General features: G+C 42.3%; 2 protein-coding genes across 2 annotated transcripts in view; one reads left to right on the top strand and one right to left on the bottom strand.

Moving 5' to 3' along the window:
* Positions 1–3,124: 3,124 nt before the first annotated feature.
* dcp1b (decapping mRNA 1B) lies at positions 3,125–14,628 on the bottom strand. The gene is made up of 10 exons (XM_084573938.1): positions 14,124–14,628; positions 13,612–13,652; positions 13,174–13,301; positions 7,461–7,527; positions 7,056–7,260; positions 6,811–6,903; positions 5,842–6,664; positions 5,291–5,520; positions 4,952–5,164; positions 3,125–4,835 (listed from the first exon to the last, which is right to left on the bottom strand). Exons 1-10 carry the CDS (start codon positions 14,280–14,282, stop codon positions 4,758–4,760), a joined length of 2,037 nt encoding a protein of 678 aa, XP_084430064.1. The 5' UTR covers positions 14,283–14,628; the 3' UTR covers positions 3,125–4,757.
* Positions 10,190–27,308, top strand: part of cacna1c (calcium channel, voltage-dependent, L type, alpha 1C subunit) — a gene marked incomplete at both ends in the record, with an annotated part of 172,676 nt that continues 155,557 nt past the window's right edge. The window contains one exon of the mRNA XM_084573937.1: positions 10,190–10,313. Within this exon, the coding sequence (XP_084430063.1) occupies positions 10,190–10,313 (124 nt within the window). The remainder of the gene's footprint in view (positions 10,314–27,308) is intronic.

Raw genomic sequence — 27,308 nt, forward strand, 5'->3', positions numbered from 1 at the left:
GCTGCACAGTTAAGACAGTTTTACCATGCTTTTCCTCTACGTATGCAATGTTCAATAACATTATCTTTATTGCCTGGTCTAAAACTGCACAATAGGTTACCCAAGCCGGATGACATTTTTAAATTATATGAGAGACATGATGCTGAAATGACGTCTGGAGCTTAAATGGGCTGTCTGCTACTGGGAGCATTAAGCTTAATTTAACTAAATACCACACACACACAGTCATGCAGTTCAAACACATACACCGACTGCACCTATTGCAGTGAGGTAAATGTGTATAGACACAGTATAAATACACACGTACATACAGCACACGCTGTAAAACATCTGCTCACGCTGTTATTAAAATACAATAAAACGGTCGGTCAGCACAAGAAGCAATAATGCCGCGGTGAAAGCAGAGAGGGATCAGATTAGTACCAAACAGTTCAGATATCCACCGTGACAACTCAAGCAGACAGACGCGTACATGTGTACATCCATGCACACGCACCAGCAGTGTGTAACAGCTGTGGGACTCCTCCTCCCCCACTGACCCAGATCACTGACGATGGAAGATGAACTCTCAGCCTCCACAAAATCATATACTGTGTCAGCGCGAGAATTTTTTTTTTATGTAGATTTCACCTGAATGCACAGCTTCAACAATAGGTGTCTTGCTACTGTTTAAAAATAGCTGAAGTTGATCCAATCATTTGCTTATTTCTTATATTAAATCTATGACAACGGATCACAAAAGGAGACATCTGCTCTTACCAAATGTCAGCTCACAGCTTCTTGCACATGTGCTCACACAGTTTAAAGAAATGCCAGGATTTCACAGGCCTGAAAGTGTGACTGGCAAGAGCCTGTGTGTGTTTATATCCCGCAAGCCGTACTTCCTTCCTTACTTCCGTTTTAAATAAACTCAAAAGCACAAAATCACAGTTAAAGCACAGCAGCATTGAAGTACTTACTCGAATCTGCTCGCCTGCAAAACTCAGCACAGACTGTGTTAATTTATCCACTTTTACTGCTCCAGATGTCCTGTAGACTAACTCATCCCGGTCAGTCAGGCTTTTGGTTTTCTAGATTAAACAAGAAAGATCAACTGCAGTGTTTCTATTCTATTCATATATTTTCACTCTGCATACATATAATTAAAAACTAATAACTAAAAATGCACAAAAACGACATAAATGACAGTGATGCACAAGAATTGTTGGGAGCAGAAGCCGTGAGGGTGCAGCATTCAGTACTCACCTGTGCGTCCGTCTGCAGAGCGTGGCTATGTTTCTAACTTGTGTTTTGAAGTGGGCACCTCCACAATCTAAAGAAACTACGAGTCTGAGTGCAGGACAACTGTTGTACGTGAACACAGTTAAAATGCTGTGATAAAAATATAAAATATAAAACATTAGTACTTTAAATTAAAAAAAAAACTGTCTTGAGTCAATAAATAATGTAGACGACTGTACGACGTCTTGTGTCTGAGGATACAATGGCAACCAAACTGGTTCAGAGTCACTGTGCAAATTGAAGACCACGCCTCTCAGGGCACGGACACACACACTCTCTCTCTCTCTCTCACACACACACGAAGAAGTCATTGATTAATCTAAGGCCAGGCTAATCGTCAGCTTTTACTTTTAGCTCCATCAGCTAAACCAATGGTCTGGAACATCCTAGTCTCCAAGGAAAGAATATGCTATGGCATTAAAGCAGCAATGTAGATTATATGTTTTTTTATACATATTTATTTGTATATATGAATCAAAGTAGGTCTGTTTTGAAGTCACTTTAAGCTACTTTGGATAAAAGAACCATTTGTTAATGTTAAGGGTAATCAGAGAGGGTGTTGACGAGGGGGAAAGCAGGAAGGAAGGACGAGAAGGAGAGGCCAGCGAAATTCCCTCAGCATTAAAAAATAAATAAATAAATAAAATAAAGGAGCAGACAGCAGACCGTGTGTCAGCCTGTGATTCCTAACAGTGTTTGGGTTCCCAGCTGCTGCGGAGCCATTAACAGCCTCGATGACACAAGTTGGAACTAATGGACTGATAAGAAATTAGAGACAACATGAACAATGGAAAAGAGTGAGAGGAAACACGTGAAACAAAATACAGCTTTTATTAGAACAAAATAAAAAAAAAAAGAATCTTTAGGTCTTTTACACATAATTGAACATCCATGACCTTCAAGTCCTTCGCCAAACGAGTTAAGACGATGTTGAATGAGCTATCACCGTTTCCTGGAGTGGCAACGCTGACGTCAGCAAGCAAAGAAGAGGGGAGCAACTGTAGCGAGACGGAGTAGCCTGCAGCAATTTGAAAAATGGGGGGTTATGAATGTAACCCTGGTTCTGTGAATTCAAAAGTGACTTGCAGTCAGGAAAAATGAAATAAATCCTAACATAGGAAGCACGCAAGAAAAGTTTTTGATATTCCTGATTTAAAAAAAAAAAAAGAATCTAGGAGGAAGGAATACAGTCAAGAAAAATTTATATTGAAGACAAAACACTGATAACCATTGGTGTTGCTTTTTGAAGAACTGAACCTGCAAAGAAACGACTCCTAAATTTATAAACCATGGCAATTAAAAACACAGAGACCATAATATAGATGTTCTGGTGCTTGTTGTCATGTCACATCTTTGTCAAAAGATGGGAGTTTTAGATTTGTCACTCAAGTTACAGAGCTACACTTTGAGCATTTTAGCAACTTGTCCATTTCGTAGGTGTTTCCTTCGCTGAAGCTCACAAGATCAAGAACTAAACGGACCTTTTCGTAAGATTGTTTGGTAAAACACATTTCTTAGTCGCTCCAAAGCCTCCTGTTGAGTCAAATAAACAGCATGGCGTCAGCAGCCTTGTTATACTGGCCTGCATTGTGTGCTTAGTTAACCGTGACAAACCCAGGGAGCATTTTAATATCGGAGAAACTTACACCACATAAAGACTATCGCAGTTAATTGGCCGAGTTCTGCTGGGTGTGTAAAAACAGCTGATTAATCACCGTAGACATTATGTTACACTATTGATTGCGGCAAAACAAGGCAATAAAGTGACATTAAAGCGATAGTTAGTGTTGGCATTCATCTCGAATAATAATAATAATAATAATAATAATAATAATAATAATAATACCATGGCTCAAATTTGTAAGACAAGAACACAGAAAGAAGAAAGAGGCAGTTTTACAACATTTAATAACCAATTAAAATAGACTCCAGCTTATGTAACAGCAAACAAAACATTTTTATTAGCATTTTTAATGTCTCTGCAGAAAAAATATGGATGACATCTTTTGAATTCAAACAGAAAATAAAATGTTGAAATTGACTTAATATTTTGGCCATACCTTTAACGGTCACATGCTGGTTATTTGTTTAAAAAAAAAAAAAAAAAAAAGGAAATAATATTTTTTTTCTGGTAGCTACTGTATAGACCAGAGGGAATACGTGTTCTGTGCTTAAAATAAAGCAGGAATAAATCCTGAACCGTGGTAAAAACAAATCAATGTTTTTACTAAAAGCGACTTCTGAACAATACGGAGTGAGATTTTACATCTGACACATAGTTGAACAGTATTCTGTAAATGCTTTTTCTTTTTCTACTTCAATGAAGCTTTGAACAGGCCTGAGAACTTCAAACTAAGTTCATTTTTACTAATTTTGTTTTTTAAATCACGTCTTCAATCATTGGATTTTTTTGCTCATTAACAAAGCATTCGATTATTTTTTGTGTTTTGTGCGCTCTTATGTTTAGAAGCTCTGTTGTGAAGGCAAAATCATTGAGTTTTAAGTCATAAGAGCCAGTTCAGCGTATTGCAACAATCAAATCCCTTCTGATAAACTGAAACAAATACCCTTATTAGATTATCTAACCCTTAAAACCGTCCAATCACATGTAGACCTTCAAAGTAGCTTTGTGTGAGGTAGAGCACGTTAGCAGTTTCCCTGCATCTTCAAGCTGTCATTATGTCATTTTCTTTGTAATAAAATTCTAGCACTAATTACAAAGTCATCCAGCTTCACTCAGACATGCCGACATACAGTGGGAATATTATATATCAAGTGTCAGCTCAGGAGACTTCAAAGAATAAAACACAAATCCACATGACATGTTTTGATAGGAAGTTTAAAAGCCGTTGGATAGTAAAATATACTCACCTGTTATTCTTTTTAGTAAACAAAATAATAAAAATTTCGACTATGTCTAAACATATTTCCTTTTCCCAAATGTACAGCAAATATGTAAAACACGCTTTACATTTTTTATTTTATAAGCTCAGCCAGTTTCAAGTTTGAACAGTTGTGTAAGGACTAGGAAGACTTGTCTGTTAAAGGCCAGTAATGTTTGTAATAAAATAAAATAAAATATTGCTACTTAATGGACAAAATAGTGCAGATTACCATTAGAAATGTTAACATCTTGGGGATAACTGTGTCTTTTCTGACTGAGAATGATTTAAGTATAGGCTACATATCCGTCTTAACTACAGGTGAGGTCAAGAATGTACACATCTGTGCCAAAAATATAGTGGCATTCAAATTGAGAGTAGTTTTTTTTTATGAGGAGTCACAGAATGTGAAGCTTTTTTTCTGATATGTAAAAATACATTTTTCATTTTTGACATAATTTTTTTTTGTCCTTTTTTTGCATCTTGAAGTGAAAAGAGTCAGTTGATTCAGAAGAGCAAGAGAAGCGTCCATACTAGGTGTAAGAATTGGCCTCTGGACAGGGTGTGCGTATAGACAGAGGGTGTGAGGAGTCATCAATACTTGCTGCTGGAGTCGTTAGCAAAGCGGCTGACGTAGGCGTCGTAGATGGAGTCCAGGAATGAGCCATCAGTCTGAAAGACAGAAGCAAGCAACTTCATACCGTGTGCTCTCGTGTGCATGCATGAATGTACACACACGCAAAACTAAACTGATGGACAACGTGGAGCTGTGGATTTATTATTTTTACCTGGATCAGATGCAGCAGCGTGGCTTGAAGCTGGCTTCTGGAAAGAACTCTGATCTCGTCCTGCTGTAGGGGTCTGGACAGGGTTGATGGTGAAGGGTTGCTCTCCTGAGCAACCGCTGACAGTCCACCACTGGACTTTGTCTGAGCGAAGACGCTGGGAGAAAGGAGTAGAGTGGGGGCCACAGTGGCTGGTATCCGCTGGGGGGAAATTACCTGAACAGAGTGTTGAGAAATCAGCGACTACTGTGCGTCCTGCATGATCTCAGTTGCTGATCTGACTTCACTTCCCCCCCATTCGAGGAGACCGGTATTTGTCATTTGCTCAACTGCTAACTTTACCTGAAATTGCAGCGCTGCTTTTTGACCTGCGGTGGCTGCGGTTGGGCTCGGGACTGAGCCTAAAGCCGAGCCCGCGCCTTGATTTTGGGTGGGGCCCAGGAATCTAGGGGCCAGTCCTGGGCCGTGCCGATGCTGCTCGTGAGAGGCAAGGCTCTGCTCCTGCTGGACCAACTGGAGCCTTTGGAGGAGCTCGTGAGGTGACACCACACCTGGCATCTGGGAAGACAGACCTGACAGACGAGCACAATGGACCTGGAATTACTTTTACAACTAACAAAGATGAAGCAGGAATATGTCAGAGAGGAGATGAAGAGATGAGATAATATGCAGAACTTATCACTTTTCTAGTTCTCTCAAATTTAACAGGTGGATATTTGCACATTATTGCAAAAGTTAAGTGCTATGTAACGCCAAAGTAAAGTTTGAGAGACACAAACTAATGTACAAACTGTATTTATATACATTAAATAATATATTATTATTAGAAATTAAGCGCTACTTATCTAATACTTCACAAAGTGTATATAATATGGATTGCATAAGAGATTTACCGCTGGCTCCCACTACATTTGGAGCAGTCTGGCTGCTGTGCTGTACATCTGGTTGAGACTTCGTAAGGCTGAAGAACAGCTGCTGGCTTGGTTGTGTTTGAAGGTGGGAATACGTCACAGAATCCACCATCACAGGCTGAGAGGAGAGATGGGGGTTCTGCTGCAGAGGAGAAGGGTTGGAGCAACAAGCGGAGGAGAAGGAGGTAGCCGGTGGAAGAGGTGGCTGGGTATGGAAAAGTCTCTTGATTGGGTCGGGTTGAAACTGTTGCTGCTGGTGATGATGGTGGAGATGCTGCTGCTGCTGCTGCTGCTGCTGCTGCTGAAGGTGGTGGTGGTAAAGATGGTGATGGAGGTGGTGATGTTCAAGTGGCACGCCGTTGTCACACAGACGGTTCTCTGGTGACTCGGACAGGGTCTGAAGAACACCGCCGACAGCTCTCTGTCCCTGCATGAGCTTCTGGATGGCCGGGCAGTGCTGCTGCTGCTGCTGCTGCTGATGATGATGATGATGACCAGCTGTAGTGGGACTCGGCAGCAAGCCCGCTACAACATTTCCACCGTCTTCCCCACCTACCCTGACACCTCCATCTGAGCTCCCGGTAAGGGCGACGTTACCTCCGTTGGAGGTCCCACTCCTGCCAGAGTTCAGTGTATCATCGTAGGTCAGTGTTCGCGCTACAGGTGGGCGAGACACTTTTCCTGCTGGTAGCACCATTGGAAGCGCAGTCACAGGAGCAACGGGGTGAGATTTAGGCGAGTGATGATGCTGAGAGCCGAACAGAGTGGCCAAGGAGAGAGGCTTGGGTTCAGCACCTTCACTGTCCTGGATGTGACAAACAAATTGGGGTAAGAGAGATGACAAGACAAAGAGAAGAACCAAAATGATGAATGAACAATTAGAACGATAACTCTTTTACATAACAAGAACCATATCCATCCTTGTATTAAAATAAGATTGGTAAATTTTACCTGAGCGTTGGGTTTGACGGGTATTGGTTTGATCAGGTTGGGGTTTCCAGACAGGACACTGCTGCCGCCTATCTCCTTTGGCTCCGAGGTAGACTTTTTGTAAGAGAGACATAACAGAGTGTTAAACAAACAAAAACAAAGAAATTAAAATGAGAAAAAAAGACGTAAGGTCTCAACGTTTAAATCAGTGATGTCCTATCTGTTTCATTTTCTCCTAAATCCTACAGTGTTTGCTGTGCTTATACCTTGTCGTACTCTGTGCGCGCTTTGGTCAACATCTGGATGATGTCCACTCCCTTTGCTCCACTTCCTCCTCCTCCTCCTCCTCCTCCTCTTCCACCAGCAAATACTATTCCTCCTCCTCCCCCTCCTCCTCCCCCTCCTCCTCCTCCTCCTGGGGACAGCCAACCACCCTGGGACTGAGCCAGGACCTGCTCCTGCTGGGTCAGTCTGCAAACAAGTATCCATAAGCGTCCGTGTTTTTTGACTTGTTTGGGATCTTTACACTTAAAAGCTTAAAATCTTGGCTCTAAATCCCCGGAGCAGAGTCATTAATACTCCTAAATAGTCTCCTGTTAAGCTCTGGCTGTTGGACAGTAAGTCATTATTTTGCAAATCAAATCTTTTAATGTTGCTCTGCAGTTACTTACATCTTCATGCGCTGGGCAATGCGTTGACAGTCCTCCTTGTCATAGAACCAAATCCCATGGATAACCACTGCAGGAAGAAGGAAAAGAGAAAAAAAAGCTGAACATAAACAAAAGCACTAACGATACAGTCAATGCTCCAAAGCAAAATGTAGTTACCCTGGTGAAATAATACAACCGCCTGTTCAGCCCTGACATGTACGAGCTTTTAAGGTCAGCAGACAGCAAAACGAGCCCGCTGGCCCGCCGTACCCTCGCAATCAAATGAATGCGCAGACACCGCTGTAGCGCAATTTAGCTGCTATGACATCAGCGCAACAGACCCAACAGATATGTAAACCGTTTATTATTAGGCCTGCTGGGTATAAACCTGGGGTTTAAAATGAGTCATTTCCCAGCCAAGTTAATGGGAACAGAAGCCAGCGGTGCCATTATACTAAGACACATGGGCCCCAGGAGTCTCGTCAAGTACGTAAACACAGTCGGAGGAAGAAAAGAACACTTGGGCAGTTTTGCCAAAGGTTTACATGCGGTAGCAGTAGGTATGAGTGCAATTTTGTTTTTTGCATCTGCACCGTTACATGATTATTGTGTTAAAGTCAGTGGGAATAGATGATTGATTTTTACCAGAAAACAATAAAAGGAAGGGGATTAAAACACTGATGTCTTAAAAAAACATCCAAATACTTAATTATTTCTTTTATGTATAGATATACGACTTTATATCATTAAGACAGGAAAATTAAGCATTTAAATCAATATTTGGTTAAAAAATAGATTAAAAAAAGATGCAATGTTCATACTTTGCATGTTGAAAGTGCAATTTACAGAGTAGATACCAAGCCACAATCAAGACAGCAGGACACTATCAGACACCTTGACACTCTTACTTTCTATGGTGGACCTCGACAAAAGATAAGGATGATGCCAAAAAGAAAAAGAGGCAGGGTCTTAAAGCAAAAGAGAGAAAAAAAAAAATATTATGAAAGCAAGTTCAAAGAGGAAAAGTGACGTCTGAACTACAACAACACATTCCCACACAGACAGACATGAACAAAAATACACACTAACATGCACTTGGCTGCAAACGAGGTTGGGCAAGCCACAGAGGTCAACGTGTATGAGAGGGGCAGACGGAGAGAGGATAGAGACATGTACGTACACACAGAGCTCAGCCGAGCCTGGGAAAGTCAGCCCAGTACCAAATAAGCAACGGACTGGTGGAGCCAGAGCCTCTTAGAACTCACTGGGGATGTGTGACAGAGACTGAGAGAGATGTACAGTTAGAGTCAGACAGCTGGAAAATTGGGAAAGGCGGTAAGAAGTGAGGTGTTTTGAAGGGGAGATTATCAAGTCCATCGAGAAAAATAAAAGTTCTCCTCAGCGGTCGGGAAACACGGGAACGAAAAACACATTCCTCAATGAATGAAAAAATGTTCACGTGCCGGAGAGACAAGCAACGTTTGATATTTTGTCTTTTATGAGTGACCTTTGACCAAAAAGAGAGAAGAAGAGAGTGAAGAGAACAAGAGGAGATTGCAAGAGAGCTTCAAAAGCAAACAATCAAGTGCTTTGCTGTCTTGACTCCTGACTCTAGAAACTCTATTTCAACGAGATAGAAGAGAGAAAGAGAGAGAGAGAGAGTGTAAGACAGAGAGAGAGAGAGAGAGAAAGGGGGGCGGGATGAGGACTGCAACCAGTAGCACTGACAAGAAAACTGGCTGTGGCCACAAGGTTAAAGTTTCACAGAAGATGTTGGAGAGAAAAGAGAGGGAACTTCAATCTGGACACTGAAAGAGGGTGGGAGAGGGACATTTTAAACGCACGCTTCGAGCAAAAGGACCAAATCGACTCGACTGGGGACTCAGCTGAACGTCCACATGGGAGGATAATTCCACAAGGACGGCACGTTAAGTTGAGCCGATATATTCTCTGTGAACTTCAGCGACCGTCGGCACCGGTGAAGTCAAGTGCAAGGGATCTGCCAACGTCTTTTCTGACTCCTCTGCGACGACGCTCGGCCAAACAGTGAACGACCGTGGCAGAGTTGTGGTAACTCTTGAGCAGGACACTACTTTGTTTGGACTTTGCTAGAGTTATGGTTTAAATACGGTGCGAAAATGCAGCAACCGTGAGCCAAAGTGCCCCAACTAGGACAACTCAAAGAATACTACTCGTCCTTTGTTTAGCTTCAAAATTGTTATAAATGCCGACATTATATATCTAAAAGCAGCAGCGTGTGTTGTCTGAGATGGATTAGATGTGTTTTACTGCAGTATTTATCACTTTTGTGGAGAGATATCTCTGAATCAGTCATGAGGAACAACGCTCATATTTTTTTAGTCTGGATTTAGTTTCCGGAAGTTCAGTCAAACGCTCTTACTGTAAAGCCAATCCGTGCTTGGATTTATTGTTGGATGAGAAGGATCATTGCCGCCTCTGTTTGTAGGAAGGGACTCTCATCAAAGAGGACATTTTGTCATAGTAGGTATGTTCACACTGCCACGTTGCTACTGAGCCCTGGTTCTTAACAGGCATTGCCACAAATGCTGTGCTAGCTGTATGTCCACAACCGGACTTGACTGAAGCAAATTTACACAGCGCCATCAGTGCATCGCTTAATACTGAAGGAGCATCGTATGAGAGGAGGTGTTGCATCACTTGAAACTTTTTCAATTGAAACTTTTGCCACATAAGGAACTCGATCAGTTGCAAAGATTTCTGGAAAAACCATGCTGAGAGGCCTATTTCAGAGGAAACCTAAACACAAGAGGTTGGAGGAGGAACCTGACATCAGATTTAAAGGCTTGCTGGTGTCAGAGAGAGAGCTGGGATATACATATGTCCGACCTGGAGGTAAGACCATCCTTACATTTCATTTACAGAGGTCTGTAACCATTAACCTTTCAAGTTAAATGGAGTGCAATGGTTGCATTTCCACCAAAGCACCCAGGACTTTTAGTCCCAGGAACAATTTTTAACAACAACAACCGTGGAGCAGTGTGAATGTATTTCTTAGGTTTAGGTTTCATTCAAATCGGAGCGTGTAAGGCGAGTGCCAGTGAGGAGATTCAAGCCATGCTGCAAGTGTCTGTGGTTTACTGCTATGCAAAGAGGCTCTTAAAAAGAGACGAGGAGTAACAAAGTGTTTTCTAAAAAATAAAAAAAGGGAAATTATAGACGTAAAGTAAGTACTACCCCTGAGAACGACTGTAAAATAATTTCCTCAGAACTTCATTTATAGTTTGGCCCCTCCATAGGTTCCCAGTCCACGGGTACAGTGCCTGTGGTGGAATTGCAGTTATAGGATATGTAGCTAGTGGACTACACGCCAAGATGACATCCACATCAATATTAAATGTAAGGGCTGATAATGTAGAAAAATTTGGTCTGCAACTGAGACACCTTCATTAGATGACAGACATAAATTTCACAAAAACATAACTACACTGCAATGAAACTATAAATCAAACTGAAAGTATTTTTTATTATGACCTAAAGTTTTAACAAGTTTGTCTGGTCAAACACATTCATCAGCAGCGGCACAAAAATGAAGGCACAAGCACGATCTAGGTCAAGGGACCAGCTCTCTAAAAAGTGGCGACGGAGACATGAATGTAGGTGCTTCTAAGGAGGAATGTAAAAAGCGTCGTATCGGAATCTGGGATATTTGCCAACGACATAATGCCTCGCTAAGTTTCTCTTCCCTTCAATGTGTGTTCTGTGGTATATCTCCTCGGCTTATTTTTAGCCTGGGGTGCCACTTTGTGCCAACTGCGATTCCAGGAAGTTACGGCAGCACTCAGAGCTCCATGTTTTTCTAATGATAAGATTCCACGACCCCTGCACACAGAGGTCACAGCGCAGCGGGACTGGCAGCATTACCAACGGCTTACGAATCAGACATTAGTCAATTAAAAAATAAACAAACAAAAAAAAACATGTTGATGAGCTAAAGATGCTTCTCTGTTGCGTGTCGTTTTCAGGAAAAGATAACTACTGCTATTGTTTTCTTCTGTTCTTTTGTGTGTCTCTGATAAATGGTTAAATTTAGGGTGTGAGAATTCCAGAGAATCACATCAGCTATTATTATGATAATAATCCATTTAGCTGCAGCCTCCTGCATATCTCCTTTTTTGGGTGTTTTGTTATCCGTCTCCAAATAGTGTAATCAGCTGGAGCGACCATTATGTTAAACCATTAGGTTTGCTATGTATCCGCCCACTCTTTAACTCACTTATTTCCTTTTTATCAGAGGAAACAGTCATCAGCTGTGTTGTTATTACTGGTTTCATGTAGTTTTAAATTTCTTCCCTTCCCAGGACAGCAATTAAGATCACAAGCTAGTACTATCATCTTTATCATCGGATCATCTTTAGTGTGCGTTAGAGTGCATTTGCAGGTGTGGAAGCAGTTAAGAGGAAAGTTTCAGACACGTTATTTCTCGGTTATTTAGGATGGCCAACAAATGGCTGTGTGTCCGTGACGCAAACGAAGTGGCACAGTAAGAGCTGTGTCTGATGGAGAGTGTGCGACCAAGGGAGACGGGGAGGGAAGTCTGTGTGTGTCAGCGACTTCTGAGTGAGTGTGTGTTTAGATTATCAGTGTCTGTTGGTGTGTATCTAATCTCTGTTGGCTGATTTTGTAGTGCTGTCAGGCTCTTGTCCCAGAGACACACTCAGCAATGTGTTTGTATACGTGTGTGTGAGTGTCTCAAAGAGAATGAGGCTGATAAAATTTACCAGAATACCTCTTCTTAGTTCCTTATATGGAACTACTGGTTACCACTCAAACGAGCTGCATCCACTTGGGTCACTCTCACTATCACACTGCTCTCATAACCTTTTACCTCCCTGTGGATGTATGTCGATGCAACCTCAAATTTTTAAGTGTGTGATCATGTGATCACGTTGCACGTATGATTCTCATGTAATCTAAGGAGAGTTCCTGGCAATCAGGCCAGCGCAGCTTAAACCCACATAAAAATTTAAAAAGCCATAAGTTTAAAAAGTGATAACGACATAAATATTTTGACCCAAAAAAATAAGAATTCGATGCACAACTCTACGAATATTCCAGTACAGAACACCCCCGTATTTTAATTCATGTCTCGACTTGTTGCTCCTTCACTGTTTACGGGTTTGCTTACAGGCATAACGGAGAGTTACTACTGATGTAAACTGAACTTCTTGCCAATGCTGCTTTATACTACAAGGCAATCTGGCGTGATGTTTTTATTGTGAACAAATATATTCAAGAAACAGTGACGCTTCATTAGCCGTCTATGTAAACTACTTTTCTCGTTATGCCTTTATAGGATAGTGCTAGTGGAGACAGACAGAAAGTAAAGGAGTGAGAGAGCGGTGAGTGAGGACTATAGCCTACGAAGAGCCCACTCAATCAGGTGAGCTATTAGGATGCCCTGAATATGTAGTATGAAAACAGTGGCAGTGAATCAGCACACCTTGTTTGTTCTTCACCGAAAACACTGGAATGTATTCAGCAACTTATTTAACAGCGTTTACTTATTTAAAGTGCTATATTGTTTCAAGATTTTAGAGATCAGCTAAGACCCCATTAAAAGAAATATACTGTAACTTTGCTGTAAAGATTTCTGTGCAAATGCTGCAGAGTAGAATGAAAAAAAGTTCAAGATATCAATGATTAACAGGCAGGTGTCAGAAGAGTGTCTGTGTGTGCCTTTCTTTCTTCTTACATCGTGCATTGCGGTAAAGCAGGAAGGGGTCCTGCAGCTGGAAGTCCAAGTCTTTGGTGATTGGCTCTGTCAGATTCTCCATGCTGAGTCGGTTCATGATGGTGAAACCATGCCTGGGAGATGCCAGCCTGAAATTCAGTGAAGACATAAATATACATTAAGACTTCATACGAAAGTGATGCAAACAAAACTCAATTCAGATATATATGTCCTGCTATAAAGGCTATTATACTGCTACACTGGACGGGTATCAATATAAATCTACTGCCTATGCAAACCACTAACACTGCAGGTGTGTCCTAAATTCAACTTGAGCGTGGTGGGAAGAGATCAGGGCACTGGCTGTCTTCTCACTGAGCACCTGCGATAATTCACACAGCCTGGCTTTGAAAAACTTGTGGCTGCGATTTTTCAAGGTCTTGCAATAGATGTACTCACCTTGTGTAGATAAAAAGAGTGCCCTCCACTTCTGTCTTCTCCTGAAACACACACCAATAACACCAGACACATTAAGAAAGACAGTATAACGTTATTCCAGAGTCACACCTCTTTTAGTGTTCATTTGTCTTACTGTACTTTTATTGAAGAGTCTCCGACTGCCAGAAGGGCTAAGTCAGGCCACATGGATTGTTTTTAAGAGGGAGAAATAACAAGCTCCCCAAAGATTCAGTATAAATAGGAAAATCTATTAATCTGACAAATAAGAGGGCAGCAATCATTTCTATTTGTTGTTCTATGCTTATAGACATTAAAATACCTGAATTTAAGAATTAAAATTTTTATATAAACATAGCAGCTCAACCCCTTATATCGCCCACATCTATCCGGGTTATCTTGCTACCACAACTCCAGTCTGGATTGCTCTGTAGTTACAAAGCGCGCCTACCAGGGAGCACAGCGAAGCTAAGCTAAGTTAGCACACGACATCTTCCACCAAACTTCAGACTTACCCACTCATTTGCCCTGTTGTTGTACGTGTACAGGGCGACTTGACTGGCCACGTCCACGATGTTATTAATGTATGGGTCTTGTCGCTGCAAAGCAGCCAGACTTATATCCAGTCCTTTAGCGGCAAGGCAGCTAGCGCTACCCGACGAAGTCGCTGTCATTGTTCCCTACGGAGAAGTTAGCTCGCTAACTAGCTTCAGCGGCTAACGACTCAGAGGAAGACGAGATAAAAAACCAAAGCAACGGAAATAGGGGGAAAGAAACGTTAAACCGTTACGTGTATCGTAGCCTGTTATGACAATTAACACTTGTATAATCTAAAAAGAAATGTTAAAGAGCCCTAACTGCCGTCAGAGAGTTTGAGGGCGGCCATGTTTAGGAAGAGAGATTGTAAACAACTTAGACATGAGTAGCTGCACGGAAAATTTTTGATGTCAGTCTTATCAATCAACTCTGATAAATCGATGAAGACGTCCTGCTGTTAAAATCTGGGATTTTCACTTTATTGTGTTAGTTACTGATACATAGAAATATGCATGTGAACAACCGGGTTATCATTAAACTGAGTACTGACATCAGGTGAGTTATTGCTTATTGCTTTTAGATTACAATGTGTTTTATTTCAGTTTTTATTCATCCCACTGCCTAGTAAAAACAAATTAGCTGGTTTGTGTGTGTAAAACTATATATATTTTTTGTGCATTTTATTTTTTTTTGTGCATCATATGCTTCATTTACAATCAAGCATATGATGTTACTCTTTTTTGTCTTTTGTCATCTCTATGTACAGTATATGACAACAAGATAACATAAGCAATGGTGCTTATTGATGGCTCCAAGTCCACAGTTACATTTCCCAACAAATGCACCAGGGGGCATCAAAGGGATGGACAAAGACCAGTCACTACTCCTTTACTCCTTTTACTGCTTGAGCTGGAGTTGTTCTCAAGATGAAGAAAGAATACATGGACATGTATTACATAAATAGTGACTTTATATATTATATAGTGCAAAACTGGCAGGTTGAAAGTCTTAAACTTAAGAGATTTTGTTGTTGTTCGTATCTTCGGTCAGGTCAGACAGTTTTTTTTTGCCTACATTGCAAAATACAACACACCACCTCCAGGCTTCTGAAATGAGATGTGTCCTTCCTGAAACTATACTCAAGGACAGGAAAGTAACTGATACAGGAACAGGACTTTCAGGACTGTGAATTCTTGAAATCTGCATCAGCAAAACCCCACATCAGACAGTGTGGGTTTCACCTGACAAAGAATCTGCACGTTTAGTTCAGCATATCCTGCTCTCTTTCAAGGGTACTTGAGATGGCACTGGATTCTCTTCAAGTCAACATATGTATATAGAGTACGCTCCTTTACTCTTGATTGTAGATTACTGTAGCTATACACCCAATGAGATTACTGTTTAGTATTCCAGGTTTGTGCAGATTTAAACCCGATACGTAAGTTTGAAATGAACAAAAGCAGATTTGTATCCTCCGGCAATGTCCTTGAGGAAAAACAACATATATCTACTATCTAGCTTTTCATTCAGTTAAAGCAGCACTGGATTATAAGAAATGTCTTCCTTAATAAAGTGAAAATGCCACCGCTGCCTTACATTGTTAGAGTCCTAGTGTGTTTCAGTCTATACCCATACGTCAGCTTACATCTGTTTGTCAGGGTGCTATTTATCCGTTTGTTGGGGGGTGCAAATAAGTTATCCATCAGCAGGTCAATACTGTCAATAACTTATTGATTAGGATGCTGATGGTTGTCTCAGAGGCAGGAATTCAGCCAGTGGAGAGGGTAGCCATTGTTCCAGGTGATGTTCTCTGTATACATGTGTATTTGCAAGCACGATATGGGAAACTATACAGGGTGCAAAGGCTATAGAGAGAAACAGAAAATCCATAACTTAGATAGGGGAAATGGACACATTTCAGTGGTCTGTAGATAGTGATGGCCAATGGCCCTGAAGCTAAAGAGCCACGGTAAAGGGGTTGATGCATAGCCTGCATGGATCGAGGTCTTTACCACGAGTCATGGCTCTGGGAAATGGAAGTGTTATATTCTTCTTCTGGGTCCCTGTCTGAATTCTAATTTAAGAAGTTTAAATGTACCATATACCCTACTTTATACTTCCACATTAAGCAATATTCACACACACTAGTGTGACCCAAATTATCGGCTGAGGGTCAGTGAGCTGTTCTGTTGGCTCTTCATTTTTTTTCTCCTTAGGAAATAGAAACACTTCAGGGTAGATCTTCTTAGAGACAATACCAGGGTGCATCTCAAGCCAATTTCTGATTCTCATATTAAGTTTTCATTGTTTCAAGATAAGAAGAGCTCTTAATAATGTAATTTAGTCTCAATCATTTGACAATTTACTTTTTATTTGCCTGTTAATAGTTGAATTTTATCCATGATTTCTCTTACTGTAAAAACACACCAATTTCAAGACATAAAATGACTCTTGATAGTTGAATTTAGTCCTCATTTTATATAATTACGTCCCAATTTTCCCTTTTCAGAATAAAAATACTCTTAGTAATAGAACAAAGTCTGTGCTTACTGTTTTATTTTAGGGTAAAACGTTCATTTTAATCGTAGTATTCAGTCCTGATTTCCATTTTTAAGGTGAAAATTACTTTAAAAGTGGAGTTTATTCCTATTTTTTATTTTTTAAGACCCAAAATGGCTTTTAATCATTCTCATGTTCCCTTTTTAGGATAAAAATACATTCCTGATTTCCTGATTCTCTGACCATTCATGGGTGCAACAGTAATAATGTGCAGCTGGTATTTTTCTTTTTAACCATGTACAATCACAATATTTGTGCAATGGCCACATCTATCTATCTAAAAACAAAGACCTAGCTACATATCTAAGATAAACATGACTCAATAATACGATTTAGACTCTATTTTCTTATAAAATAAAAATACGTCATATTACCAGACATATTAAAAGGAAGATATTATAAGTGTGAATCTATCAGATGTTAAATTCAAACGGAAAAAGCAATAAATTTATAGACAAAAATGTGCAGCTGAATAAAGCAGCTCTCTCAGTCCACCAGGGGATTACCCCCTGACTGACCAGCACGTTGTTGGCTTCCCACATGGGATACCAGCATTTGGATGTTTGTCTGTGCAGAGATTCCCAGAGTCTAAGTGGGCTTCAGAGTCCAACACATGCGCACACAAACACAACTGCAAATATAGAAGGGTCTTAAATAGAACTGATACTCCACGGGCAGGCTGCGTTACGGAGAACATTTGTGTATGTGTGTGTGTTTGTGTGTGTGTGTGTGTCCCCTGGGCAGAAGTGTCTGTTCCCACGACCTGCCCTCCATCCGTTCTTCCTTCTCTGGGTCTTTCCCTTCCGTCTATCTTCCATTCACTGGCCAGCGTAATCATACAGAGGGTAGTTTGGCAAGAAAATCGTGGGGAGATTCAGGCCACTTATTGTCCATCTGTCTCACAGCTACCACAGCGATGATCACACAGTCTTCTCTAGCACGGGGAAGTAACTGTAGTACTGTAGCTAAGTATGGCACTGAAGCATGTCTTCTTTGCTTCGAGTTTTTTTTATTTTTTTTTCAAGGAAACATTTTGTACTTCATTAATATTATCTGAAATATATATGACGATACGGCAAGCTTGTGTAAATACGGTGAATTATTAAAGATTAAAGCCGTCGTTCTTCAACCTTTTTGGCTCGTGTATGAAAAAACTGCCAAACTGAAAGCCCGAGTCATATTTATTTCATGTATGAGTTGTTAGCATATCCAAGAAAGTTTTTTTTTTTTTTTTTTTTTTTTTTGACATGGTTTTAACTATTTAAACCTCAAATGAAGCCACTTTTCCACTGCAGGAAGGAACTTTCCCGGGAACTAGGAACTTTTGGAGGTACGCAACGTGTGTTTACACAGTGGGGCCCCAAGGTCTAAATTAAGTTGAGGGGAATTTATTTTAAACCCAAGAAAGTCCCTGTTCCACGGGGAGCGCTTTTTCAAAAGTGCAGGAACTTTGTGGGCGGGGCTTGTAGTGTAGATTGTTTGTGATTGGTCGAGTGCTTGGAGCGTTTAATCTCGCTGTTAGTCTCCACACTGACTCAGAAGTAAATTTTCTTGCTTTAAAAATGCCTAAAATGTTGGAATAAATGTACTAAATGCTTTGAATCGCCACGTTTGCAAAGAAGTAAATTACAATCAATGGTACCATCAATTAAAACTCATAGTTGTTGCAGTGACGTTTGTCCATCACAGTATATAGTCTTATTGTTGCTGTGTAATCTACTGATCTACCACCACCTGCAGGGCTGGAGTGGAGCCTATATGGTGCTGCAAAAAATGTTTTTCTCGAACTTAAGTAGACAAATTTGCATTATCTTTGCAGTGGAAATGCAGATCCTTAAAAACAACTAAATAAAACTAATTCCACTTTGATCAACTTTACTATTATTATTAATTGTACTATTAATTGTACTTATGCGCTGATGCATTAACAATCTAACAATGTGGTGATAAAGGAGTCGTTCTTTCCGTACAACATGTTCTTACACACGTTTTTTTTTTCTTCCCCCAACAATTACACAGTCAATATAAAATTCTGAGATTGTTTCCATCCATTCATCATCAACAATCCTTCCTTTCCCTATAAATTCGGCGCATTCACATAAGATCTGCATCACAAAACTTCAGAAAAAGACCATTCAGTTGTGTCATCAATAGAGTCATTTGTCAGTCGTCTCCTCGTCTTTACTATGTCTACGGTGACACATGCAGACAAAGCGCTTTATTCCATTACAGAATGGTGGGTGGTGATTTTGAGCTGTGGCACTGAACAAATGAATGCTTGGCTGGGTTGAGTCATCAGATTCACCTCCTGATTATAGCCTGCAGTCAGATTGACATGAGGCCTGCACATTGTGAAGTTCGTATTCAGTGTCAAAGACAATTATATGGGGTGGCCGGTAACCACGATTAGAATCTGCTCGGTACCTTCAGCATATTCTGATGTGTGACTGAGCCAAGGTTTTGTGTTTTGTGACGCACTCCCTGATCTTTATTTTTAATTTTTTTTGACACGTTTGACATCCAGTGATCACCATTTAATGTACATGTGACAAGACAGGAACCTCCTCTCAAAGAATGCTCCTTTTTGAGTAACTAATGGAGATTTTTGTTCTTTTTTTATCTGTTATATCAAGCCGCCTGTGCAGAGCTTTTAAGAACTGACATGTGCTATCTGAAAGCCAATACAGAGCCTCAGAGCTGATTCAATGTCATCAAAGCCCGGTCCAGAGCTATTTAGTTAAGAGCTTACGTTGTTGACTTTGTTTGACATTTTACTCCCAAATGAGCTTCAATTCATTGTTGTGTTACCTTAGAAAATGGACCCATGTCTCCAGAAAATGACTTTGCCTGCCTCGGGGGCCAAGACCAATTTGTTTCTGGCCATGGAGAACAATGTCGAAACACACTTCACTGTCCTGAGGGTCAAAAAAAATAAAATAAAGAGAGGGAGTGGAAAAAAAGACATAATTGAATTTGAAAAATCATTTTTTTTTATTGTCCTCTAGATAAAGACTTTTTCTTCACTGACCTTCCTGAGCGCAGTTGCGCAGCACTCCAAGATCTAAAAGAAAAACAAAACGGCTTGCTTGTGGTTTCTTCCTGTTTAAGAGAGCCATGAAAAGATCAGAGCTTGAGTCATAAAAGAGCCTGAAAAACCAGATATTTAGTGTGTGTGTGTGTGTAAACACGGCCCGGGCCAAAGAAAAGAACGGCGCTTAAAGGGTCCAGATGTGTATAGGGACAAATCAGACGTACGCGTAACATCACAGATCTGTTTGTTCCTGCAGAAATTAGAGTCTGCGTGGCGTTTGAGCTCGCTATGGATCATTATCCCTCCTTCATTTCCCCTTCTCTTCCTCTCTCTTATACACACACTTAGTGACCTGCACACTTTCCCCTCCTGCCTCTGTCCTGTAGGGCACACACTCACAGGTTTCACCAATATTTTTGATTTTGTGGGCCCCTCTTTCCCTCTCATCGCTCCCACACACCCACACACACACACACTTCATCAACATCATCACCGTCTTCATCATCATCATCATCATCTGGATACCAGCCGCTGGCTCTCCTCTGTTGCCTATACAGTCTCCCTCCCTCCTTCTTGGCAAACACACACACACACACACACACATCTGGAAACAGTCAAAGCGTCTACATGCGCTGGGAGGGGGGCTACCTCTCTCTCTCTCTCCCTCTCCCTCTCTCTCTCTCTCTCTCTCGCTCTGTATCACTGCAGAGCTGAGCTGCAGGGGCAGCAGAGGCAGAGAGAAGAGAGAGCTCTAACTCCCGATCAGTAAGACACAGACAGACAGGCAGACAGACAGACTGACTGACAGACACACCGCCGGACCATCATGGACTGGATCAGGACAGAGAACCCCGTCTCCGGATGAGACTGGACGGCCTGGCTTGTGTTATTTTGGGGGGGTCTCTGCTATAGATACGTGGAATAACCGACAACCTTTTGGGAGATTTAACCCCGTGCTACCCGTGATGGAATATTTACACTCTTCTCGTTTTCTAATTTTCCTCCTCTTCTCCTCCTCCTCCTCTTTTTCTCCCTCCATCACCTCCACCTCCTCCACCACCACCACCACCACCACCACCTCCTCCTCCTCTTCTTCATCCTCCTCTCACATTTTGACACGCTGCTGAAGATGCGCACGAATGCGTCTTTCGCGCACTTCCATTGCGACCGACACTGACAGCGCCCGTGCATTTGTAACATTTTGAAACCTTTTACCTTTTTTATTACAAGGAGGAAGAAAGGAAGAAAGAGAGCGAGAGAGAGAGAGAGAGGGAGAGAGAGAGAGCGAGAGAGCGAGAGAGGGAGGTGTGAATTGAATTGAACGCGGCGCTGGTCTCATGTTTCTCGCCTAGGGCCCGGATGTACCGAGGGATGCACCGGTGCGTTTTCCCAACCGGTTCCGCCGAAAGCTCCCTCTTTTTTCTCGCCTTCACCTCCATCATGGGGATTAGGTAATATTCACTCCATCCGAAGAAACCCTCCCCATAAACAAAAACAACGGAATACCCAAAACTGTCCGTGTCAGACAGTTCTTTCTTCTTTTCCCCCCTCTTCTTTAATTTCTTTATTTTTGGGGGGAGCTTTTTCCCCCTCTTGTTATTTTCCCTGCTCCTCCACCACCAGCTTTTTTTCCCTCTCCCCCTCTCTTCCATTCACCTATAGGGATAACGCCGGACTACATTTATGGTAAATGAAAGCAAAAACATGTATATCCCGGAGGACACCCTTGAGAACCATCAAGGTATGTGGTGTCTCTTTTTCATTTATAACTAACAAACATCCAACTGTGCATGAGGGAGAGAGGGGAGGGAGGGAGTTAAGAGAGGTATGATGGTCTCGAAATGGGGATGGGATGGGGAAGGAAAGGAAAGGAGGAGGTGGGTGGAAGAGGGAGGGGGTACAAAAAAAAAAGGAAAGGGGTGTTAGCTCTTTTGCTCATTTCCAACAGATGGACGGATGCAGTTCTCTTTCCTCCACTTTGTTTATTTGATCTTTCCACGCAGCAGTTCGTGCAGCAAGTGAACTTGTGCCGCGATCGCGCAACAAGGCTGCAGGTAGCCGCGTACGGAAACGAACGAGGCCCCCCCCCCCTTTTTTTTCCCCCCTCCTCGCTCGGTTTAGTCCAACACTTGTGGGTTTGACAGGCCTGTCCGTGAGAGAACTGTGGCATAACGGGTGGGCAGTGGTCACATTTAGCCAACAGGCAGCAGTAGGCGGAGGGAGCATTATTGTTTAAGACTCATTTCCAGGAGAAAATGACAGGACAAGCGTGCGTGCGCAAATTATTTGGTCTCCCTCGGGGCTTTTTTTTTTTTTTGGGAATAAACTAAAACTGCAGCTGTTTGATGTCGCTTGTGTGTCCAGAATTACACTGAAAGAGCCCGATCACTATCGATCCACCCTCCCCTACACGATCGGCAGTCGCATTTGTCACGTTTTAATCCCAAGTTTTCATGCCTTGCGCAGGGCTCCTTAATAACAGCGAGAGAGAAATTGCACGGAGATGACAGGTGGCAGTAGGAGGGCCTGCAGGACTTATTTGTCCGCCGAGAATTGGGTTGATGATGTGCTATTTTGGGGAATGGCAGCGAGGACAGTTTGTTACGCACCAGACACGACCGAAGTTTGCCATTAGGACTTTTTTTTAAAAAAAAAGTGTTTAAAAAGCTACACAAGCGGAGAGAGAGGGGGGAGAGAGAGGCTAGAAATCCAGATCTGTGGTGTGTTTTACGGTGTGGAAAGGGTCTGTTTGCATTGCGCAGTATTACGCGTCGCTCCTTCCACCCACGTTGCAGAGAGCAAAGCCCCAGCAACGCATTCATTTTATGGCCGGCCGAGAGATGCCATTCGGCCAGCGGCTATTTACCCGATCACTGTTATCACCCTCATCACTATCATCATCATCATCGCTGTCGTCGTCGTCTTCGTCCACCGCCGCCACCTCCATCACAACCACATACCTCTGCCTTGGCGACAGGTTCCATAGCAACAGGGGATGAGGCGAGGGGTGGCGGTGTATATATGTGTGTGTGTGTGTGTGTGAGAGAGAGAGTGCATCTATGTCGCAGCGAAGCACCTCCACCAACACTTTCTTCCGAGGGGCAACTCATCATGTTGCATGCACCGTGTGTGATGATAGGCAGGCTTAAAGAAGCAGAGTGGCATCACGACGGAGGGCAGGTGTTGCAGCCCGCAAAGACTGTCCACAGTTGCCTCGACTGCCATGATGTCATCTTAATCTATTACTGTCATTAGAGAGGACTTCTTTTTTTTTTTTTGCCCTGCAGACACATAATTGATTTTCCCAGCCACTGCTGCATCACCTGTAACCAGTGGCTCTCAACATGATCGTGATGGTTAACAGGTCGATCTTTAAATAGCTCAGCATGAGGTGATGAGTGCCACTCTGAACTTAATACCCCCATGCAGGTGACAGTGCTATCTTGAAGTCCAGAGAATGGATTTCAAAAATCCGGGGACGCGGTGCAGGAGGGTGATCAACACCTTAAGTTGTAAAACCTAAGTAGAAACCAAGTAAACATTTGTGAGTCTGAACGAGCCTCTTTCTGTAACTGAGTCAGGTTACTACCGCAGGCTGCTTATTTGGGTGGTGGTTTCAGCACCACGGACAGTTCATTTTTCATTGGTCCATTGACAGCTACATGACAGCTGTTGAAGAATCACAGATGCCGACACTGAGATCCTGCTTCAGTAGCCGCTATTTACCTTCCATTTCAAGCATTTGAATGACACAAAGCGTGCACGGTAAAGTCAGGGCAAAATCAGTCACATAAAATGATATGCCGTGTTAAATTTATCTGTGTGATTTATGTTTTTCCTTGGTTAATGCCAGCCGTGAAGTGTGTGAGTGGAAGTGTGTGATGATATTGCAGTCGTTTAACAAGTTTCCTGCACATGAAAGATGGCAGTGTGGCCTGTTGATCACAGAAAACATCCTTTCACTAAAAGTTTCAGCAGTTCCATTTTGACACCGGGAAGAGTCGGGGCCTTTCCAGGCCTTTAGATGCTGCTCTGAATCTGACCCTGACCTTTGTTCTCTCCATCAACGGAGCCAAAATAAACAAATAATGTCTCCTTGAGGGATTCAAAAAGCTTACACAGGAAAACAGATCATCTTATATTCTGAAGTTTTATGTTGCACTTCCTGATACCTAACCCCAGCTTTGCCTTTGTTATTTGACATTCTCATCAGGTTGATTTCTTTCTTGCATCTGCTCTGCAATTCAGAGAATATGATGCACACAGCTGCACTGAATGATTCTTGTGAGTCTTTCAAGCGTGCACAAGCAGAAACACACTCCAAGTTCATAGAAACATGCAGACTTGTAATGCCAAACTGTAGCTGTGGAGCTAACTGGGGCTCTGAAACAAATACACACCTGTCGAATCTCATGTCACTGCATGTGGAGCAGGAAAATGTTTTTGAAGCGCTTGCACACGAGTATGTGTGTCCACACACACACACTTGACAGCAGCAGCGTTCAGCAGTGTAATCAGCGAGCTGATTTTCCCTGTGGGCATTGTGCCAGAGGGGTGATACCTCCGTTAGGGATATTAATCGGTTTCCGATGGCTACCCTGGGGTGCTGGCCACCTGCCGATTCACCTCACTCTAATGACTTGACTTGATATGCTCACTGATTCCATTGATGTCACCTCAAAAGACAAAAGTTGCAACAGTAATTGACGTGTTCACTTCATATGTCATCGGCTTCTCGGCACTAAAGAACAGCGACCACGCTCACTCAAAAAAAATCCAACCAGTTTGAGTTATTTGACATGTTCAAAGACAATGAATATAATTAAGAGAATCCAACTGAGTCGTCGTATCTTTAGTGAAAACAGGTCACCTGCAGGTGACGTGTGTTGCTTTATTCAAAAGGCAACAGCTAATCAGGTATTTCTCTCAGATGTGTTTTAATTAGAATCCACGGGTGGCAGAGAAGACATCCATCAGCATGCAGATGGAAATCCAGGCAATTAAGCGCCGATCTACCGTCACTCAATCCGGTTGTTGCACGTTATCAGGTTGGATTTAGATCCTGGAAAGGTGAAATGGATAGAAACGGATTGTTGGGTAACTTCTGAAAGAGAGTTTTCAGCTTGAAAGGTTGTCTTTCAAAGTAATTTAGGCTGCAAATGATTTCCTGACTGGTCCCTTAATGCTGCTTTGTGTGATCTGTTTTTTAAAAACCTTCTCGCAACCGCCACCTTTGCTCAGGAACAACAATGGCGAGGTAACACAACTTAAAGATAGACTATCAGTGGAAGAACCAATCCTCGGTAACACAATCAGACACATGAACTTTTTTCCCCCAAGAAGGAAAGCTATTTCTGTTAGTCATAGAAACACATAGAGACACAGAGCCTATCTATTGATTCGAGCCATGGTTTATAGAGGACATCATCACTATAAGTGATCCAGCACTGAGGAGGAGAAGTTTAAGAAGCAAAGCAGAATTGTTGCCTTTATTTGGCCAACAAGTGTTCGCAAAGTCCACTTGCTCCTCAGTTTTGCCGTCTCTCCCATAATTTAAAGCAAAATCATTTGCTGCTGCCAACTGTGCTTTCTAGTTGTTCGGCCAAAAAAAGAGGAAAAGCAAACTTTATCCAAGCCCAAGCCAAGATAAATCCAACAACATAACTTTTCAATCTTTAATTTGGAGCTGCAGAAGACATTGTGCAACGAGAAAATAACTAGTCGCGCACCTTGAGACGAGGTGTGAGACAAAAAGATATTGCTTTGCACCGAGGGGTCGCGCACGTGCAAGTCTTCGCTTCGGGCTTAGATTCAGCGTACAGTAGCTACAGTATGCATGTTTAAGGATGTGTTAGTCACAGCGAGGCCATAACAGCCATAGCGGGTGATTTAATGAGCGATTAAAGGCTAATCAGCGCTAAAGAAGTTTACATCGGCGCCTCTGAGGGTGTCGTGGCTTTGACTTAAGGATGTGACTCAACAACAGCTGCTCTCAACGTAAAACACCATACGAGAGAGGTCGGGCGAAAAAATGGAGAGGAAAGGAAGCGAGGGGAGGAGAGGGGAGGGGAGGGTGGAAGGAGAAATAAAGAGATCCTTAACGACAGATTGCGTCGAAGGAGGTGAACGAGAGGCAAGCTGGAGAAAGGAGAGGAAAAAAAGATGGAATGGAGCAGAAAAAAAAAAAAAAAAAAAACACGGCCTGGCAGGGAAACAGAGGGATAGAAAAGAGCAAATGGAGACAGGCCGTGGAGAGAGAAGAGGGAGAGGAGAGAGGGATCAAGGGATGAAATGACAGAGGTGGTGGGGGTTAAGAGGGCGAGAGAGAGAAAGAGAAGAGGGAAGCGACAGAGCATCTGGAGGAGGAGGAGGAGGAGGAGAAGGAGGGAGGATTATCCGTGACTCTGTCTTGCTTAAGCCTCTGGCTGTGTATTGGAAATCTATCCAGAGGCTGTCTTCTGCTCTTAGTGCTATTGGGCCTCAGTCTTCATTTCTGGTGGGGCGATACACCAGTGCCAGTGTGTGTGTGTGTGTGTGAAAAGGAGAGGGAGCATGCAGTTGCAATTGGCCTCCTGCCCACATGCATTGCGCCTGCTTGGCTGCCTCCGTCTGTGTTTGTGCCTGTGTGTGTGTCTGTTTGTGTGTTTGGACATGTGTCCTACCTCTCTAAAACACCCTCTCTCTCTCTCTCTCTTACACACACACACACACACACACACACACCCTCCGATTCTATTGATCTGGCTGTAGCTACCAGTGGAAATAATGACTCCATACCTGTAGCATCTTACTCTACCGCACTCCCCTCTCTCTCTATTTCTTCCTTTACCTCATACTCTCCGCCTCCTTTTTTTTTTTTTTTTTTTTTTGGCTGCATATTCTCTGCCTCAGTGTACTCACCTTGACTAACCCCCAAATGACACCCCGCTGTTTTTAATAAGAAATCCACGTTTTATGGGAGTAAAGTGCTTTAAATCTCCTCGATAGATCATTCCTGGATCAAAACACTGCGGACAAATTCATGAAATTCATTTGACGGGATTATTTCGCAGGTCAGCTGTGTAGCTTCGGTTCGATTTTACAATAAAATGTCCGATTACAGTGTCCTCTCACGGTCCAGCATGAGCAGATAAAAATATTGATACTTCTAGATCTCCAGTGGACTGCCTCCAATTACTGCCATCAGCGAGCAGCAATAAGCTTAAGCAGCACAGAATGTGCTAAATGGGCTTTCTTTCCACTCTGGATTTCAATTTATAGGCTCCAAATAGGCCATCCTGATTAAATTTTTTATTCAGTTAAATTTCATTTATTTAATGTCAATGGCAATCAAAATCATCTCAAGATGCTCCAGCTCATGTGACGGCGCTCATCTGCTTGAGACTAGACAGTGGAGGGATAGAAAACGAGGGAGGACAGGAGGAGAAGAGAGCAACAGAAGCGAACGACTGCATTCATACTGTGTAAACACACATGACGCAAACAAGACTACAGGTGATGCATGGACACATGGAAGACTGATAGTGGATATAAATAATGGATAAAACCACGGAGGCATAAAATATGTCAGTGA

Source organism: Chelon labrosus (genome assembly GCF_963514085.1).
Source record: "Chelon labrosus genome assembly, chromosome: 23".
NCBI lineage: Eukaryota > Metazoa > Chordata > Actinopteri > Mugiliformes > Mugilidae > Chelon > Chelon labrosus.